Consider the following 20,057-nt stretch of genomic DNA (forward strand, 5'->3'; position numbering starts at 1 on the left):
ATATTTTCAAAACTCAACAGGCACACTTGTATCCAAAAGGTTGGTGTCTAGATCACTTACCTACAGCACAAGAGTTAGAGCTGAATTTCCCTTCCTGCATGGGGAACTGAACACATGCAGGAAGGGAAGCTCAGAGCCACTCCTGTAACAAACAAAACAGCTTCAGCTGGAGGAAATGACATTCCTCCAGATGAAGCTGCTTTTCTTTGGAAGAATAAAACAGCCTTTCTTATCCTAGCAGTCCCTGATCCAATGAATATACCACACAAAGCAGCAAAAAAACAAATCAGAACCAGTCCCGGAACTCAGGTCACCACTTCAACAGCTAAATTACACGGTTACGTTACTATTATTTTAAGTGGAGTATCCAGGAATTCACACGGCCACAGAAATCCCCAAGTCTGGCAACATGGAAAACCTGAGCTGAAATTCCCCTATTTGGACAAGACAGTTGCATATATCCGGTGCTTGTACTTTTAAGTGATGAGAGACATTGGACAACCAGGAAACTATCTCTTCTTGGGCTACATTTTGCAAGAAGATGCAATCAGCCACCTCCAAGAGAAACACTAGAGCCCCAAACATGTGAAAGAAGATGCCTTTCTGCAGTCCAGAAGGCATTTAAGCCCTGCACAAGGAAGTGGTTGAGTAAGTCACCTTGCTTCATTCTCTATCTGGAAGTTAATGTGCTGGCTTTTGCACATCCTATTGTTTCTATACAGGATAGAAAATCTAGACTTTGATGACTGCACTTAAAAAAAATCTGATCTGTCACTGAACCTGCTTCACTGGGATGCCAGTAAGGACCTTACCCCTCCTATGCAGAATACACAGATCAGGGTCATGAGAAGGTTCAAGATCAATTGTGACATAAGAATACAGCAAAGTAAGCAAGACTGCAAAAGGCAGGCTTCCTGACAATGGCCTGTTTCCTATTCCAGCAAAGAATTTAAACACATGGTTTAAACATGGTATACCTGAATATCACCACTGATCTCAAGCATGTGCAGTGCTCCCGTTAAGTGCTTTCTGTATCAAACCCTTTGGTAATACTTTGTTTCTCACAGATGTAGATGTTAGAGCAAGTATAGGTCCTGGCAAGAGAGAAGTAGGCAGGAAATAACGCAAAACAGGTGAAAATCCCAAGGAAAATAAATGAACAGGAATTGGTAGAACTAGTGACAGACTTTGGGGGGAAATCATTAAATACAGAACAAAGAAGGGTCAAAGGAACAAGGAGTCACAGTAGCATCGTGTCTGAGGGGGGTAAAAAGGGCTACAAGGCACCTAGACATGTGATTTTCAGAAAGAAACAGCACTTCTCTGGTGCAATGTACTGTACAGTGTCAGAGAATAGAGCAAAGAAATCTGTTTATGGAGTGGGCTGACTGCAATCCTCAGGTACAGAAGCAGACTTCATGGAAGAGAAATCAATCATGAATTCTAGAGCAACACCACATAGGGTCAAGAAATGGGAAATCTGACTGCTGCAGAAACAGCTAGCTCTAGAGCAAGACTCCAAAGCAATGGGAATAAAGACTAACAAGACTGTTGCAGTCCATCAAAAGATCAAAAAAGCTTATTTGAAACTCCTGTTATATTAGACAATTATAACAGACAGGGAAACAAACAAATCTAGTATCAAAAGATACAATACATAAATCGAAAATGTGACACATACAATTGTCAAGTCTGGGAGGAGGTTTATTAACAAAAAATTAAAGAAAAATTTATCTGAACTAAAAACTTATAATTAAAGTAACTAAAATTAAAAATATTGTAAAGGAAAACAACAAATAAGAAAACACATTACAAAATATAAGGAACTGTTCAAGTTCAAGTGCATAAAAAGCACTTGACTGACTCAGGTTTTCTGGAAATGATTTGCCTGGCAGCTGTACCCATATCTATTACTAGGCTTGATACTTATTGTTCTGTCTGAATAAGGTCACCTGAATGATTCATCTGATAAAGGCTCTAGCTAGATGTGAGAGAGACATATCCCTTCTTCTTGATGGTAGAGAGAAATTGCAAAGTAGGCCGTTTTAGTAGTGGTGAGTCAAACTACCAGCTCTGGAGCAGCCAGAGGAGTACCCAGGGTGACCAGTGGAGAGATGTAGGGTGGCCTAATCAGTAGACCCTAAACAGCCGTTAGTCATTTAGAAGGCTGGATGTTTCTCAAAAAACAAGCAGCTTTTTATTTGTGAAAATAAGCAGTGAGTTTTAAGGACAAATTTCTAAGGACACTTATAAATCTGCCATGAGAAGATTTACAATGCCCAAAAGATATTATGTGTTACGGAACAAAGATGACCCCCATCAATTGTACTTACCACACATTAAATTATATACTTCAATGTTTTCAAATGGATCAACTTTAGTACGAAACTTGAATCCTGGTCCAAACCCAATAAAGATAGCCTAGGATTTACAGAGAAAAATAAAGTGGAACTCTGTTTAGAACAAGTTAAAATGGAAAATATCTTCATATTCAGAGGGCATTTTCTGCTAAGAACTTAACCTTTACCAGCGTAGTATGGATCAAGTCAAGACAAATTTTTCTTTAAAAAAGTAAGAATATTTTTTATAGTAGTAAGAGTATCAGGAAACCTGATTTTGTGTCATTGTTGCCTTTAAAAAATTGCCTTCAGCCATTTAAGATGTACCTTGCTCTTACCTGCTTTTAAAGAAGTTAAATTCATTTTCTTAAATGCTTTAAGGAATTTAATAAACAGAAAATGTTGAGCCAAAATAGCCATCACGTTTCATGCCCTACAAACATGGTGGAAGCTTTTGACTTAGGGCTATAAAAACATCTGTTGGTAGCAATGCTTTAAATGGTTTAAGCAATGGCAAGATCGTAGGCTTCTACGCCTGGTTTGCAGCTGTTCCTTCTTCTTGCAACCGCTTCCCGAGCTGTATTGGCACAAGCTATTGTGTAGCCATACAGCAAACCTGATCCAGGAACACAGCCAGCTCAGAAAACTTCTTTCCTGCTGTCTCTTTTCCTTCTGATTCAGTTCCCCGACCTACTTACCACTGCAGCCACGCAAAGCAGCATAGAGCAGTGTTTGCTGCAGGAGTAAGGACAAGGAGGCAAGGGAAGCAAATGCTTAATTCAACTGCTGCCCAAAAAAAAACCAAACTGTTTTTACATTATCCTGAGATATTCATCTTATTTGTGGTATCAAGATACTGGATGAGTGATGGATGTTTTGCACTCCATAGCATCTTCCTGTGTAAGATCTCAAAGCTCTTTGCAACACAATTGTCTCAGGCTTCAAAGCTGTATGGCAAAAATAAGAGCTTCAACTCTAACTTCTTTTTTTGACATTAAAGCATAATTCAGGCTGACATTCTGCAACTGTTGATACTGTAGGCTAATAATTTACTTGACAAGCCTAATTTGAAGCAGATGAGGCAGGAACATGTTACCTCCTTTCTGTTGAGCTAGTTAATTACAGAGCATGAAATTCATGCTGCTATAATGTTAGCCACAAAAGGATAAAATATGTTTGGTCTAAGGCCAGTTGGGGCTTTTATGAACTGACAATCACAAGCCTGGCAAAAAGTTTGAACCAGAACAAAAACCAGAACAAAACAAATTACACAAGTCAAACTGTAGCAGAGAGAATATGCTAAACTGGCATTTGGTATCACATGGCCTTGCTGGTTGTAAGCCATTACCAGGTAACCTATCAACAGGTTTTTCATTGTCAAATCAGGGAAAAAGAGTAGGCCTGGAAGGGTAAACTGATACAATAGTAACACTGCTTTTGGCTAGCATTTTGATGCCAACACTACATTATTCTACAAGGCATGAAAAAATAGGCTTTTAAGTGAAATCTATGCTTCACATAGCCTATGTAGGTTTTTTTCATAAAAGTTGCTTTCAGTAATTTTTTAAATAAAGGGTTCTCTCTTTATAGATGTGTTTACACATATTAACTGTAATAGTACCAAGTACCTCATTACTGTTAGTGGACTGCATCCTCAAACCCAGCTTTTTCAAATGGAAAGTATTGCTTTTCATTGTTTTGATAGCAGAAACTAAAGCAGAGGATAGGTTAAGTGACTTCCCCAAATTAGATGGAGCTGCCTAAGAACCTGATTTCATGTTTCCCTATGATCTCTCCCATTTCTCATTAAAGAGAAGAATTTCAGTACTCTCCTTATTTTAAACAACCAACATGCTTTCTCCTGTACCTCAGAACAGCAATACATAATGTAGCACGACACAGCAGAATTACAAAGTTGGGAGATAATCTAGTGACCTTTCACAAAAGACAGGATCAAAAATAATTATGTATTTTGCAAAAGATGCTTGTCTGACCAGTTGTTAAGTAATTCCTTCGGTGGAAACTCCACAGACTTCCAGGGCAAACTGTTGTACTCGCTAATGGTTGAAAAAAGAAGTTTTCTAATAAGCAAATCAACTCTTCTTTATTGCATCTTAAGATTGTTACTTCTGTTCTTAGGCAACCCAGAAAACAAGGAACGGACTAACCTTACAGACCACGGATACTGGTCAGCTAGGGAACAACTTTGCTTGCAAAGGCCTGGACAGCCAGCAGCACACCTTGGCAGCAAAGGTCAGCAGTATCGCATGCTGTATAAACAGAAGCTGAGCCTGCAGGTTGAGGGAAGGGATTATCCCCCTCTACTCAGCATTTCTTTATGCCATATGAGGATTGCGCACCTCCAACATAAAGGAATGACATCAATAAAGAATCATCACACATTCAGTAGAGGACCCCCAAGGTGGTTGGGGGCTGAAGCTCCTGCCCTGGGAAGATGAACTTGTTCAGAATGGAAAAGAAATTGCCTTAGGTGGACATAACAGCAGTCCCCCATCATTAAAGAGACTGCCACTTCTTCAGTGCTACACAGTGGGAGGCAGAGACACAACAGGCATAAACTGAAACAAGAAAGGTTCTGGCTGGTTATAACTAAATACACTTACACCAGGAGAACAGTGGGGCAATGGAATGAGCTAGTTAGAAGCTGTGGAGCCTCCATCCTTAGCAGCTTCAAAGAAACTGTGTAAAGCCCTGAGTAACCTGGTATGATCTCACAGCTGACTGTGTTTTGAGTAGAGGTGGGACTAGGGACCTCCTGAGGTCTTCCAATCTGAATTCTCTTAACACCTACAATTACCATGTTTGACAATCCGATAAATTCTCTCTTTTCCTGCTTTAATGTTACAACCAACCAAACTGGTGCAACTTCGTACTCTTAACAGTACAGTGAAATCTCTGGGTAAGTCCTGTTGACTTTTTGCCCAACTCTTATGACAGTGGAATCCCACCCTGTGTGGGTTACCTAGCACATCATAATAGGAATCCTACAAATACTTTATTTCTTTATTTACAGATGGAATAGTGTCACATATCTTTAAAAACTTAAATCTCACACAAGCAAACACAACATTCAGAAATAAAAGGAGCTAAAAATGAGAGCTAGCATAAGTTTAAGTCTCACCTGCATACTGGGGAAGCGATTGTCTGAACCATGGAATCCACCTGTACATCTTTTAATCTCAAGCGGTTTCCTATTAAAAATTCACAGTTTCTGTAACTCAGACTTCATAAATCATATCAATATAAACTGCATTCAGTGAGGCATTGTCCATGTATCTATTTAAAGATTCTTAGAGGCTTGGCCATAGGGAATGGAAAGTCTTCAGAAAGAACAGAAAGCTCTAGAAAAGAATGCCTTTTCTGCATTCTTTTTCTGCAATAACTTTTTCTGCAAACGTTATCTGCAGATGTGATCCCTTTGGAATTCACAAATGTTCAGAGTAATTTAAAGCCAAATATCAGATTACAGATAAACAAAATGTTTGTTCTTAGGGTAACAGATTTTCACTGTCATTCGGGTAACAGAACTTCACAGTACTTCATACAAATAGATTCTTAATATTTCTTTGGCTTTAATAAAAACTTGTTCACAGTGTTAGACAAAGGACTTACTGAATACACAGACTGAAACCTTTTTGGTTTTTGAACAGAGGTGTTCAAAATTATATTATTATAGCAGATGCTATTGTTCTGGGACTTGCATATTCGTTGGTCAGAACATGTAACTAACAATAGCAGGCCCAGTAAGTTCAATATATACCAGTGGATCATTCAAAAGACTGGTTCAACTAAGTAGTTAAGCACATGCTTAGCTTTCATCACTCACTTTGAAAATTCCTAAAGCATGGCAAGGCATGCTCAAGTATCTGAAAAAGTTTCTAACATTCGAAGTATGCATTGTTTCTTTGCAATGTCCTTTTGCTATGACAAACAAGAATACCATGCTTTAATAGCTGTCACTGATAGCTATTAGAAGAGAATAGCGTTTGGGAGAGAAATGCTATGAGAAAACAAGAAATTATTAAATTATTTACTGTATAATCAAGTACTGAAAAATGTAACTTACCTAGCAAGCTGCCATTGGGAGTCTAAATAGAAGTGCAATGGTTCAATCCGGTCATTATAGGAATAATGGAAACGTTTGGGTAGCATCTGTTTCATGTAAGCTTTGAAAGGCTGATTTGGTTCTATGCACTGAAAAGTTTAAAGTGTAAAATGTTTGCTTCACCAAACTTTTGCTTATGTCATGAGCAGTTCCTACAATGCACTTCAATAGCAAAGGTCCTGCAATAACTTCCACTAAGGACAACAGGACTCTGTCAGGTTTAGATTCATATGGTCTGGGGACATGACTAATAACCATTTAAATAACAAATACTGTCTGATTTTGCATTCAGTAGTTATTGGAATAAACATTGGATTATGGACACAACTTTTTTTTTTTTACAGAAAATTATGCAGAACCAAACAGTATGGATTAGAATTAATGAAGATTTACACCAAGATATGAACATCATGATACATTCACAAGTTGTAGACTATCCACTGCAATAATTCTACCTCTCTGCAATATAGAAAGTAACAGACATTCAAATGGTTTTCAGATTGATCCCTCAGGGACAAACAGATTTTTCCACCAACTAAGATCCATTAATGATTTAAAAAACAAAAACCACCCCCAAAACAAAAAAAAAAGAAAATACCCACAAACACACAAAACAAACAAAACCTCTACTGTAATACTGGAGGTTTTGAAAAGTTATGTATCTATAAAAACAGTACTGCTCTCACCACCAGCAGTGTCTGCACTGGCAAACTGATTGTGGTGCAGGCATAAGAACAGGTATAAAGCAGAAAAGCAAGTTTCTTAAGATGGTAGAAAAAAAAAAAGAAAAAAAAATAATCAATAACTTGTCTCAAGTCTGTTTACCTAAAAGGTGTGGGTAAGAAAACCTCATGCTTGTCCAGGAAATGGAGCTGAGCTTTACACTGACTTGGCTCAGCCAGTATGGTCCAGATACACAAGTTCTCAGTTGGTAGAGAAACATGATACAGTTAGTGAAAAGAGTTGAACACAAAACCCTAGTTAATACACAACCAGATAGCCATATGACACCTTACCCAACTTTGACCTTCCCCTAAGTGGAACTACTTTTGTTGTTAACTGCATTGCGTATGGAAGGTCACCAATTCAAAGTCCAGATGCTATAGAAGTAGCCCAGCAAACAGCTGATGCTATAAAATACTGTAAACGTCAAAGAAATTAAGCTAGAACAACAGACACAAAGACACTTACTGTGAGGTTTCTGACAATGCCTTCATAATTAACTGGAAGAATCATATGTAAGAATTAGTCACCTAAGTTAAAAAAGAAAATCAGATGTAAAATGAAAGCATTCCCATCACATCATATAATTGGCTGGGTTTCAAAAAGAAATCTGGACATAAGAAGTTATTTTTCCAGAATGAAAACCACATGGAACAAAACAATCACTAAACTGTCATGCTACTGCTTTTATGAAATTCTAGTTCAGTTCTCCTCCCCTTGCTTACTTACTGAAAGATTTAAATTTTTAAACTATGTTAGCCACAGTTAGAAAAATAATCCAAGTACATTTTCACAAAAGAGGCAACTAAATGCTGTGCTAATCAAGCTGGGTTTTTCCTGCTTCTAATAAACTTCTAAGGAAAAAGTAACAAATACAACAACCAGGGCAGCAGTTTTATCTGGCAAGCATCCTTTGAAAGACAGCCAAGTGCAAGCTGGCTAAGACCCAGATACTTAGACTCAAGCCAAAAAGGACCATTACATCATTTAGTTTGACATTTTGTATAACACAGGCCCATTACATTTCACAGTTACTCTGTCCCGAGTCTGATACCCAAAGCACATAAAGGATCACACTGGCAAGGAAACTATTAATAATTCCTGCACAGAGATATGCAGTTTTACAAAGACAACTTATGCTCCTTTGTGAAAACAGTGCACATTAGAAAAGCAGGAAATGCTCTGCTTTTCTTCTTCCTGAAATTGTTTCTCCAGGAAGAACCTGGAACTGCATTTGAGAACTCCCCTGCTCCCCAAAGAAACATTTAAAACAATCTGGAATAGCATCAAGCAATAAAGTAAACAAGACTTAAAGTCATTGGGGTTGAGATCTACAAGTTTTAAAGGGCATGGAGAATAATAATTTAGATAGACAAAAAACCACTATCAGGTGTGAAGGGAACACCTGTATCCAACATTAAAAAGTATTAAAACCTGCAGGCATTAAGTGTTTATCTAAAATGAGACTGCATAGGTTGGTTGAGGCTTTGAGCAACCTGGCCTAGTGCAAGGCGTTGCTGCCCATGGCAAGGGGGTTAGAACTAGATGATCTTTGAGTTCCCTCCCAACCCAAACCATTCTGTAATTCTAGGATTCTATGAATCAAAGTTTAATATTTTTAACGCATTCATTGATTTTTATTCAGGCTTATTTTCTTATTTATGTTTATGTGTAGTTTACTCAGCTGCTGTCAGGCCATTTAGCCATTTTTTTTTATACTAGGAAATAATACTCATGTAAAAGATAGTAACAGTCTAACATTCCTGTAAGACAGAAATACATCAAACTCATACATAAACTGGTAAATCAGGAAATGAGGTGAAACATGAGGGGGCATTTTTGGGCTGTCTTGAGCACCAAAGATCTGGTTCAAAGGAATGCCATTCACAAGGTAAAAGCATTTGCAGTTGGTCACTCTGAGGCAGCCACCAAAAGCAATCTGTAGGATTCAAATGAACTTTCAGCCCAGCCTTTAAAAAACATAGGCGCACTACTCCTTATTTCCTCTTCATTACCCAGGTTGTACCTAGTTGACCTTCACTCGGGTTTACCAATGGAATATATGGATCCTAAGATTGTATTCATAAAGTACAAAAGTGTAGAACCAAGTAACAAAAATTAGTTTAGCAATTACATACAAGAGAAATACTCATCTGGAACATTATTAGGTCTTAGGCGAGCTGCAGGACCAGGTACTACCATGAAATCTTGAACATTGTCCAGATAGCTGTTCAGATATGCTGTTTTTCTGCAGCTCCCTGCTTCCATCCCTGCAAAGGGAAATAAAATTCATTTTAAAATGGGAATACCAGTGTAGAAAAACCTTGTTGAGGCCAAAATAGTCTGATTCTCTCCTACATGGATTATCTCTTTCATGATCTTGATAGTACAAAGCATAATTTCTACAGGTATTGGCTGTATCATTAACCTTGCGAGAAACGTGCAAGTATAAACTCCAAACATTACTATAAAAGCAGGTACTAAATTCTGATATATTTTATAAAATTTAATTTACCATGATCTGATATGAAAATAATGTTCAGGCATTTATGCAAGTTCATTTGCTTGAGACCATCCATCAGCATCCCTACTATGTTGTCCACTCTCTGTAATGCCATAATGACCTGTAGGGCAAAATTGGAATGTAAAGTAAGTGTTAACACTTCAATTAAGAATTGAATTTATTTCTAGAGGGAGTGAATAAATTTTAACTGTAACAGTATGAGCTAATAAAGAACAAGGAGCTCTTCTTACAGACTATTCAAAGCTAGATGCAGTCCAGATATGTATGAAGGACACAGGGGACCTAAAACTGCAGCAACTCCCACATTATAGCCAGTGAGGGTGGCTTGGGTGGTTTTAAAAGTATGAAATAGAGGATGCTTATTGCATTATGAGGGGTACAACCAAGGGCAACATGGAATGTCTTGCCTAAGAGTGCAGATGCTGATGGGAGAACACCAGAGGGCTGAAGAGAAAGCCAAGCCTGCAGTACTCTTCCTCAGAATCCCTGTTGAGAGAGACCCTGGAGTAAGCTGTCCTTGAAATTGTGACTGGATATCAGTCTCAAATTATTTTAAAGGGACTGAAAAAGCCTAGAACAAACTACCTGCCTAGCCTTGTTCATGATCAGGGATCTGGCATTCAAGCTTATTTGCACAGGTACAGCCACTGGAGCTACTTTTGAATACTTGCCAAGTAAACAATGCCTAAAAAAAGTACTTTTTAATTAAGTTATTCTGTTACCTCATTATGCTACTTGTATAAGCTGTCGGAGTTTATGTGAACAAAGATGCGATGTTCCTGGGGAGACTATGTTCAAACCCTCAGGATCTTTTTCTCCAAAGCATTCCTGACATATAGAACTTCAGATCCACATATTTGTCAAAGAAAACTATAATCAATTTCAACACTTTCCCTATACTGCAGTTCTAATTAGTTGTCTGATACTTCACTGAGCACTTACAATCATCTTTCAGTTCCTTAAAGAAACAGTAACTGTTAATACCTTAGAAATTGGCAAGAGGTTTTTACTGTTGTCACTTCTGAGGTTAAATACCTGATTAAGATGCACAAACTTCCTGACCATTGAAGACAAGAGAATATTACAAAGTTCCTGAATTTCCAGGAGCTTTTTCCTTTGCATTTTTCACTGTGGTTTATTAAAAGGTAGTGCTATTTAAAAGTTCTGAAAATAGTAGCTGTCCCAAAAAACATTCTTATTTATAATCACTATGATGGGGTGAATATACCTTTTATCACCCTCTTTCCAAGAACATATAAAATCTAACTGAAGGGAGATAAGACCAATATTCACCTAACCTTTGTACAGAGACTGTGGGAAAACGAATGACAACTATAACATGAATGCCTAACCACCAAAGTTTGGACCATTGCTAGAAAAATCTCCATTCTTGCTAAACTGAAAGTACACAAACTTTCTGTGGCTCCCCCCACCCCAAATCAACATAAAGAATTACTAACAATAGATAAATCTACATACAAGACATATCCAAAAATGCTTTTGCAATTTAAAAGTTATTGAAATAAATAAAATAGAAATTAGACTTACTAAATAGGCTGTTTATTACCTACTTTGATACCAGTGTTAATTACAGATGGACTGTCTATTCACAATTCTTTTTCCTCATAAGCATACTGAACATGGTTTTGGTTAACCTCACATGAATCATGAAAGTTTATTATAGAGTCAGAGCAAAGATCCACATTAAAAAAAATAATAAAATTAAGAAACTACAAAACTACTTACTCCGCTGCTTACTGGTCCAAACTTATGGCCCGAGGAATCTGGTTCTTCTAAATACAGAGTGTAAAAGTGTGGTCTATATCAAACAGTACCAAAAATGTAATATTTTACATACACGTTGAGACAGTTTGAAGAGATTATATTTCAACAATGGATATAAAATATTGGAAACAACACTGCCAGAGGAAGGACACATTAAAGGGAAATAGAGAAATGTAACTTAATTATAAAAGATTTCAGTCATAGAATCAGGCTTGTATTAAATACTTTAACTCTGTTAGAATACTGTATAAGATACTGTTTGAAGCAGAAATCATATTTACAAAGTGATTAACTGCAACACCACTTGAATGGGAATTTGCAATTGCATATGTACCTTTCATCCTCAGGTAACTGCAGCCAGCGAAGAACAGTTACCACCCTTTCTTCAAAGGGGATGGAGCTGTACCAGAACAACAGAAGATCAACCAACCTCATACTTGCAAAAGCTAAAAAATTTTACTCATACATTACAAAGTCAATGTACTTTAGCAAAGAAATTTTAATTCAACTAAACAACATTAATAGTTTATTTAGTAGGATGCAAGTTTATTCTAATTGCCTATGAGTCTACAGAAGTTAATGGCCTGATCTAAAGCTCCCTTGAATATTATCTCCGTTGATTGTACTGTGATCAGAATAAAGCTCCCAGGATTGTTTTTATTATACAAAAAGAACAGTTGGCTTCAAGGTGCAAAATCATATGCAAATTTTCACTCCTGTACTATATTTTGAATAAGTTTCAGATTGGGGATGGTTTGTTGTGGGGTTTGGCTGGTTGGGTTTTGGTATGAGTTTTGTTGTTGTTTTGTTAAATGTTTAAGCAGTTTGAATACAAGTTCTCAACTATGTCACAAAGGAGATGCTCTATATCAAGGAGACCAACAATATGCATGTTGACCCAGAACAAGCTGAGGCACCCACAAAATCAGTAATTCAGCTACTTCATACAAGTTCAAGTAACGAGGTACAAGTTCCTAATGAAAAAAAGATCTAAGGTGACAATCAGAATTTGATCGCTATAAGAAGAATATAGGAAATAATCCTAGGAGATCAAAGTGAAAAACCTGATTTCTTGGTCGAGTTTTGAGATTATTAAATAAAAGGTGATAGACAGATTTATCTAGAATTTTCATTAGTCAGAAAAGGTTTAGCTGCAGTGAAGAGCAATCACTAAAATATGACTGCCTTAATATGAAATACTTTCAAAATTTGCAATGAAAGTAATTTCACATTGGAACAATTAACCTCAGATTACTTCAGTTTTCATGGACAATATCATGACAATCCATGATCTATTCAGTGTATGACACATTTGGGCTGAATGACTCTAAATACACCCACAAAAGATGTTTGTAAGTAGAAAAGCACTAAAGCTTCAAAGCCGGCTGCTTTTAAAAATGATTTTGCACATCTTTCCTTAAAACATTTGCTGAGCAACGATAAAATGATTAGACAAGAATCTATGTTATATTGAAACAAAGTTAATTGGATCTTATCTTTTTACATGTTGCACACAGCTATTTAGAAAAGCAGGGTGGTGGAGGGGGAAATTATGATTTCTCTGGTGTACATCCCATGCAACAGTTTAAGTAAAATATTAATCCAAGACACAGGAATTTACATACCTATTGTATTTTTCATACAGGTTTGGAAAGGTTCCATTAACTGCTACATCTGACCCAGGCCAAAAGAACGTAGCAGCTTTTAGACCTTGGTACATAGCCGTTAGCCAAATCTGCAGGACAACAATCACCATCATTAGTGCAGGTCACTAAATTAACCATGTAACTGCAAATAAATCCACTACCACCTCTGTACCTTTCAGCAAGACCAAAACCTAAGAATGTAAGTGGAGCACACCATACAGTCAATCTCGCATGTCATCTGCAGTCCAGATATACCTTGCAGCCTAATTCATTATGGCAAATACTTGCGTCCCTTCTGCTGGGTACAGACCTAGGTAGGGGAAATGTCTCAAGAACAGTGAAGTAAGAAGGGGTAGGAATGATCTGAGGACCTATGTCCCACATACTCTGAAACATAAACGTAGGACTTTGGTCAGCTCTTCCGATTTTACTGCTGATCTCAGGATTTGCAGGTTTCTGTCTGCTTTCTGCATGTTTTTCTGCCTCACTTGTGCAAACCACTTCTCAGTGGCTTGCGAAGTCTACACTTCCCTCCCTTCCAAAAAAATAAATAAAAATTGGTCCTCCCATATTACTAAATGCAGTTACAATAGTTGCTTCTTGCTATTCTTCAGGATAGCACTCACCCAAACTGTCCCATGCCACTTCATTTTGATGGCATCAGGAGATTTGCCATAGCTGTATGATTGAACTGAGCCTAGTAGTAATCTGGGCACAGCATAAACCTTTACTACTACTGATAACTAAAACTAATTCGTTTGTCAATTTCCTCAGAAAAGTTAACTGCAAGCCCACTTCATATTAAAGCCAGAACAAAGTCTGGTATCTTTATTAGTTATTTAAAGCAAGTTTTCTCCTTAAAGAAAATTACATTTAAGTTCAATAAAGTCTGTTTCACTTTGTTCCATTTGTCATTTTGCTGCTCTAGTATAGCAATTCCTAATCACGCTGAGTAATGCTTCTTGGCTGACTCTCCTCTTTCAGCATCACTATGCATCCAAGTGATATTAAGTAACATAACAACAGGCCAATGTACATTCTCAGCAGTGTATTAATACTTACAGGCTGCCCTTGGTACCACTGTGGATTAAACTTCTCTTCACTTTTAAGGGTGAAGGATGCATTTCTTTTGGGGTCATACATCTTGTTATCAATTATACCATGAGATTCAGGATACAGACCCTGTAATTGAGAGTATACCTTGTTACAGTGTTAAAGAACCTTCCACCTATATAAGCAGATGTCCATTAGACAAATATGTACAGTGAATAATCTATATGTGAATTCCACTCTACAAGTACCTCAAATTAACAAATTTAACAGCATCACCCACCATTGCCACTGAGCTCTACCTAACAATTCTTATTTGCTTCTCAGTGAGATTTAAAACAACAACAACAAAAAAAATAGGCAGGAAACTTGTTCTGGGATCAAACTGAAAGACAACCTCTTAGTTCACACGTTTGTTTTATCTTTAGTACCAATGACAAAGCAGCTACTTCTGCTGAACCTCTGTCACATGGCCAAAACCAAGATTCCAAAGGAGAATTGCATATCAGCAGACAAAAGCCATTACATAAGCAATAGAAGTACTCAGAGGCACCAGATATTAGGTAGCTTCAAACAGACTTTGTGTTCTGCCTTCAAGGAGACTGGTTCCTTTTTACTTTAAAGGATATAACACCACCACCATTAAGACCCTGATAAACACCACTCCTGGAGAGCTGAGACAAAGCTCTATACTGTATTTAGGGGCACTCTCACATGGCTGCAGGGCATGATTAATGCCTCTTAGTTGCATATTCAACGACAGATATTTGTGAGGATTACATATTTAAACATCTCATTCCTGTATCTGTACTCCTCACTTATCAGAAGTCCTGACAAACTAAGAAAGTCAAAAAGAAGGTGTAGATCATGATATTTGACTGAATATAGTCTGACATATGAAACTAAGAACATGATGGATTCCAACCCTGCATTCAGTGTTGAAAACCTCATTGTTTCTTTTTTTTTTTTTCCTATGTGTAGAAGGTGATAAATTTACAAGAGCAGCTTTGTGACATTCCTATCCAGGTTTGGATACACTCTATCAGAGTCAGTACCAATGAGATGTTTAAAACCTGCCTTGCACTTCATACTTTTCTTTGCATCATGCCAAGCTACCTTAAAGAAGTGGAACAAAAGTGGCTGTGCAAAGGAGTTGGGCTGCTCTCGCAGAGAGAGACTGAGATGCAATTTAGTGGAAATATTTACACAAGTGGGGAGTTGCAAAGTGATGTGACCTTCCACCTATATAGGAATTCTTGCAGCTAGTCTTGAAGCATTGGATTGCTTAATCAGATTAGATCTGACCACTGAGTTGTAGCCTTGAATAATAAGTGTCTTTATCAATTATAATCTGTTTCATATTCTGAAGGGAAATCCTATTATTTTAATACTAAAAAATACACTACCTCCTTGGAGACAACTTGATAATGAACAGTCTCTTCAATAGTGCAAAACATAATACACAGGAATACTTACTGTGACAATGGAGTAATGATTGGGAAAGGTTTTTGAAGGATACACTGGTCTCATACTGGAAGTATATGTTCCACATTTCTCTACAGAGAGGAAGAAAGAAAACAAGCAAAATTACAGAAATAAAAGCCTCTAAGAAACCTTGCAAGTTTCTCTAATGAAGACATACATCCATTAAGAAAAAAAAAAACATATTTCCAGAACATTTTTAGGAGTTTAGGAGTTAATACATCATTTTTCTTTCTATATTCATTTGCAAGCTGACTAAATGAATATGAAACATTTTACATACTTCTAACGACTGACTTCAATGGTCATATGAGCAAAACCTACAGTCCTTAGGAAAAACATGCATAGATAAGAACAAATTATCAAAGAAATCACACCATCCAAAATTGCCCTGGTATGCGCTAAGTCAAGTCTGCAGCTTGAGACCAACTAGCAACTTCACCCTGGGTGCTCTCAGAGATGAAGTGGACACTAACACAGTGATGCCCTGGCTTTCTCAGTCACCTATCAAATCACTGTTTACTTAGCAGTCTGCAATCTTTTTTTTTTTTTTTTTTTTTTTAATAAAAATGAACTCTTAGCCTAGGATGGATCTCAAATTTTTCTTTATCTTGATATATAAATCATAGGGCCACCATATAAAATCCAAAGAAAATAAAAATGCAAGGTTTGATTTAAAAAAGTGTTGTATCAGGACAATTTGAGCTCATGGCATTAGGGTTTTTGGATTAGATCTCAACTGAAATTATCGGTTTGAGCTGACCAACTTATAAAGAAGCCAAGCTGGAAAAGTAAACCCTCTCAAGTTACACAGACATTCCCTCCCACATCTGCATTCAAATAGTCCTTTTTACCCTTTTTGCTACTGCAATACACTTGACACGTTTCAACCACTTCTAAATCTGTTGTTAAGGCTGTTTTCTGAAATTTTTTTAGTTTTCATTGGGGGTAAGTGGGGAAGATGGGTTTTGGGTTTGTTTTGGGTATTTTTCTACTGTTTTTAAAGAGAAAAGTGTGCTTAAAAACTTGCCTTGGCCAACATCCTAGGGGGGTTTGCTAGGAATTTCCATAAGCATTATCTTTCTTTTTGTTGCCTTGGTTAAAGACAACTTAAGACAAAAGAAGGATTTATTTTAATCTTATGATACCACAGCCAAGAAGTACATGAAAACATCTTCTCTCTGCCCCATACATATACATTATTTCTACATCTCAGCTCCATGCTGAATTGCCACCTTTCAGCAGGTAGCAAAGAGTGAGTGCATAATAAAGCTTGCTAAAAAGTTATGAAGTTATAAAGATTTATCCAAGGAGACATCAGAATTTCATTGTAGGCATGGCTGAATTAACAGGACTACATAATGGGAATATTTCTAGCTAATAGAATGCTGGACTTGTCATCAAGTGTTTTAAAGAAAAGCTCTGGATTTAGCATGGCTCTAATTTAATAAAGAACTGGGCAGTCTGAGAAGTTACTTAATGCAAGTAACTGTTCACTGCTTTGTAAACAGGCATTCATAGATGGGCTCTCTTTCTGAACACCTACATGTAAAATGGATAACTATGAACTCCAAAAAGATTCAATTTTATAGTCAAGTACTTTATCCATTATGGTTACTTGTGTACCAGAGATTCATTACCCTTTCCTGCACAGTAAAGTACTGTAGCAATGTTTATCTTTACAATATGACTCCTTCCACCATTTTCAGTGCTTAGACACATAGAACATGAAGCGCCTTGAGATTTGAAGCCACATCATGCCCAAGTCTCATGTGATATACACACCACTGACACCAATTTTCATTCATGAGATTTTCTTTTGCTGACAAAAGCTTGCATTATCTGGGCTTTTCACCCAGCATTTTACTGAGGGGGGCAGGGGGGCCGGCCTTGAAGATCTTGTAGTATATCCCATCATAAATGTCTTTTATCAGATTACATAACATGGTCCAGCGTAATATAGAACAGTACACATAATGCATAAATATTTTCCCCCAGACAAGACTTTATTTTGTCATGTCCAAAGCCTGTATTAGCCATTCTGATTTCAGAATCCTTTAAAAATGTAAGTTTTGACCATCAAAAACTCCATGGCTCTGGAGAAGTGAAGCAACGTTGAAGAGGATGCTAACATATTTGTATTTGTTAGTGGTCAGAATTTATGATGGGTTCAGTGGAAAAAGAAATACAAGTTTACTATAGAAATCAAAAGACAAGTTGTTTTGTAGTGCACCTAGTCCAAAGAATGCAGAAACTTCACATGTATAAATGGATGTCACAGCCTGGAAGTCCTACAGATGCTTTGTGGCACTGTTATCTTGTACTGCAGCCAGAGCTATAACCATTTGCAGTGCTCAAGAAGTCTTCTTCAACAGAACTCTTCTGTAACTATATTTAATGAAATAGTTTCAAATGCCTTGTTTTATTCTAACATGGATCAAAATGAAAAAAATGAAAACCTCAAATACATCTGTGAGTTGTTATCCTCTGGAACGGGTCAAGTTGTAACAACCACTGTACAAAAAGCAAGTATTTTTACCAATTTATTTTTAAGCCAAACTGAAGCCAGTCACCCCAGGTAGTAATTTATGAATGTCAAGAAGATTGGTGTATTCTTCAGACAAGAAACACCATCAGTTCTTTACAGAGCACAGCCAAAATAGAGACACAAAATGCAAAGTTAGTTATACTCTAGGAAGGTTAAGTAAGACACTATAAAAGCTAGGAAAAAAACATGCTTATGAGGCTCTCATTTCTTCTGCAAATGGTTGCTAAATAAAGGTTTTCTCCGATTCAGTATATTTCTACCAGCCCTTCTGTATCACCTATTCCTAATCTCTTCCTTCTCTTTTATAAACATAATCAAATGCTTTCTACCTTGCTTTCCATTTTCCAAAGCTATTCCATCTGAATATGAGATAATACATGGAGTAAAAAGTGGGTCTACTTCTATTTTGAAGAAATAAACTCACAGCAAAAAGCATCCACCTCATAAGTATAGAAGGGCTTCTCAGTAATTTTTAAGGTTTCAATGAAAATCCAAAGGGCCCTTTCTTCATGCCATCTCCTACCTTTTGCCCTTCCACACCTCAAATTCTCTGTGCATGTCTGTTATTTAGAGCACCAACTTCTATTTCCATGGAGGAAGAGTGAGGATTTTAAAGAGCAAGCAGAGCTGCTATTGATTTTTCAGATAAGACATCATGATATTGTTTAGACAAATAAGCTACTCACGTAATTTGCTAATAACAGGCAGAAGGCCACCCCAAGTCCGCAGGTATTCTGCTCTGAAGCCATCCAATGAAAATAGTAACACTGGAGATTTGGTAAATCTGAAGAAGCAGAAATTGAAGTATTAGAAGACTGACTCCAAGAAGTAATTTCCAACCACTTTTTTCAAGAAAGTTTCCCTCACATAGTGGGGATGCTCATTATGGGACTATAAATCAGACTAAGGAAGTAAATCTTCCTAAGCAGGCAGGCTTGCAGGCTGTGAGCAGACCAGCCACCTAGTCCCTCACCTCACAGGCTGGTATAGCAACCCTACCCAAAAAGGCTGAGGATTACATGCACAGGGCCTGATTTCACAAGCACTCATAAAGAATGAGCCAAGACACTCGTGCAATCTGCCTGGTGGGTTTGGAACTCCCGACCTTGAAATCGGTTCCACTGGAGCAACGCTCAACCACTCCAACCCTGCCTCCCACCCCAAGGTAAAAGCAGGGAAAAAGAAAAATGTGAAGCCATGGCTTTCCCTTATTCTCTTTGCTCCTGAAAAACTCATGATCTACCTGGCAGAGGGGGGAGAATTTATCTTTTTACACGTACATATACAGTGCATTAAAAAATGTAACTAAGTCTCATGTACAGGATTCATTAAATCAGCAATTACAACACAGATTTTCCCCCTTTATCTTATAAAGATTATTTAACCAGAAAGAACTTGATTACTCTACCAGAAGTACTACCAACCTCCACACTGAAAAATGTGGCCTTATGACTGGAACACTGTAGCAGTAGTATTTCTGCCTGGAACTCGACAGAATTTTAGAGGCAATTCCACTAAAACAAGCAAAAATAAATTCTCCCCTTCCAGGATCTACAGGACCTATGTTTTCCAGCTTAGACTTGCTTCCAGCTTTAGCCCTATTCAAAGATTTATCTCCAACTGTAAATACTTAAAAAATCCCATCACGAACAGGAATAATCACCAGTAATTTCTTCCTCATAGAAAATCTACCCTATGTTTGACCCATAAATACGAAAACATGCAGGACTGCAAGAAAAAAATAAATCACTGCAGTGCAGCAACAACCAATGAAAATACAGATTCACATGAAAGGACTGAATGCATTTTACATGCCAATGGCAAGCTCAGTTTT

General features: G+C 37.3%; 1 protein-coding gene across 4 annotated transcripts in view; it reads right to left on the minus strand.

The window, feature by feature from the left end:
* The window catches only part of ENPP1 (ectonucleotide pyrophosphatase/phosphodiesterase 1), a 57,738-nt gene that overhangs the window by 11,541 nt on the left and 26,140 nt on the right, over positions 1-20,057 (minus strand). For 3 of the 4 annotated variants that reach the window (XR_009729242.1, XM_061378394.1, XM_061378396.1), the window contains exons 6-17: positions 18,910-19,007; positions 15,670-15,749; positions 14,206-14,325; positions 13,123-13,232; positions 11,832-11,897; positions 11,459-11,531; positions 9,704-9,812; positions 9,327-9,458; positions 7,657-7,688; positions 6,427-6,554; positions 5,482-5,551; positions 2,334-2,421 (exon numbers count right to left, since the gene is read on the minus strand). Coding sequence is in view for 3 of the 4 variants with exons in the window: in XM_061378394.1 (XP_061234378.1) it covers positions 2,334-2,421; positions 5,482-5,551; positions 6,427-6,554; positions 7,657-7,688; positions 9,327-9,458; positions 9,704-9,812; positions 11,459-11,531; positions 11,832-11,897; positions 13,123-13,232; positions 14,206-14,325; positions 15,670-15,749; positions 18,910-19,007 (1,106 nt within the window). In the remaining variant the exon portion in view is untranslated. The remainder of the gene's footprint in view (positions 1-2,333; positions 2,422-5,481; positions 5,552-6,426; positions 6,555-7,656; positions 7,689-9,326; positions 9,459-9,703; positions 9,813-11,458; positions 11,532-11,831; positions 11,898-13,122; positions 13,233-14,205; positions 14,326-15,669; positions 15,750-18,909; positions 19,008-20,057) is intronic. The other variant, XM_061378395.1, reaches the window with a different exon arrangement.

The sequence above is a fragment of the Neopsephotus bourkii genome, unplaced genomic scaffold (genome assembly GCF_033783945.1).
Source record: "Neopsephotus bourkii isolate Nb327-2 ecotype Australia unplaced genomic scaffold, CSIRO-AGI_Nbou_v1 NB_1765, whole genome shotgun sequence".
NCBI classification, from domain to species: domain Eukaryota; kingdom Metazoa; phylum Chordata; class Aves; order Psittaciformes; family Psittacidae; genus Neopsephotus; species Neopsephotus bourkii.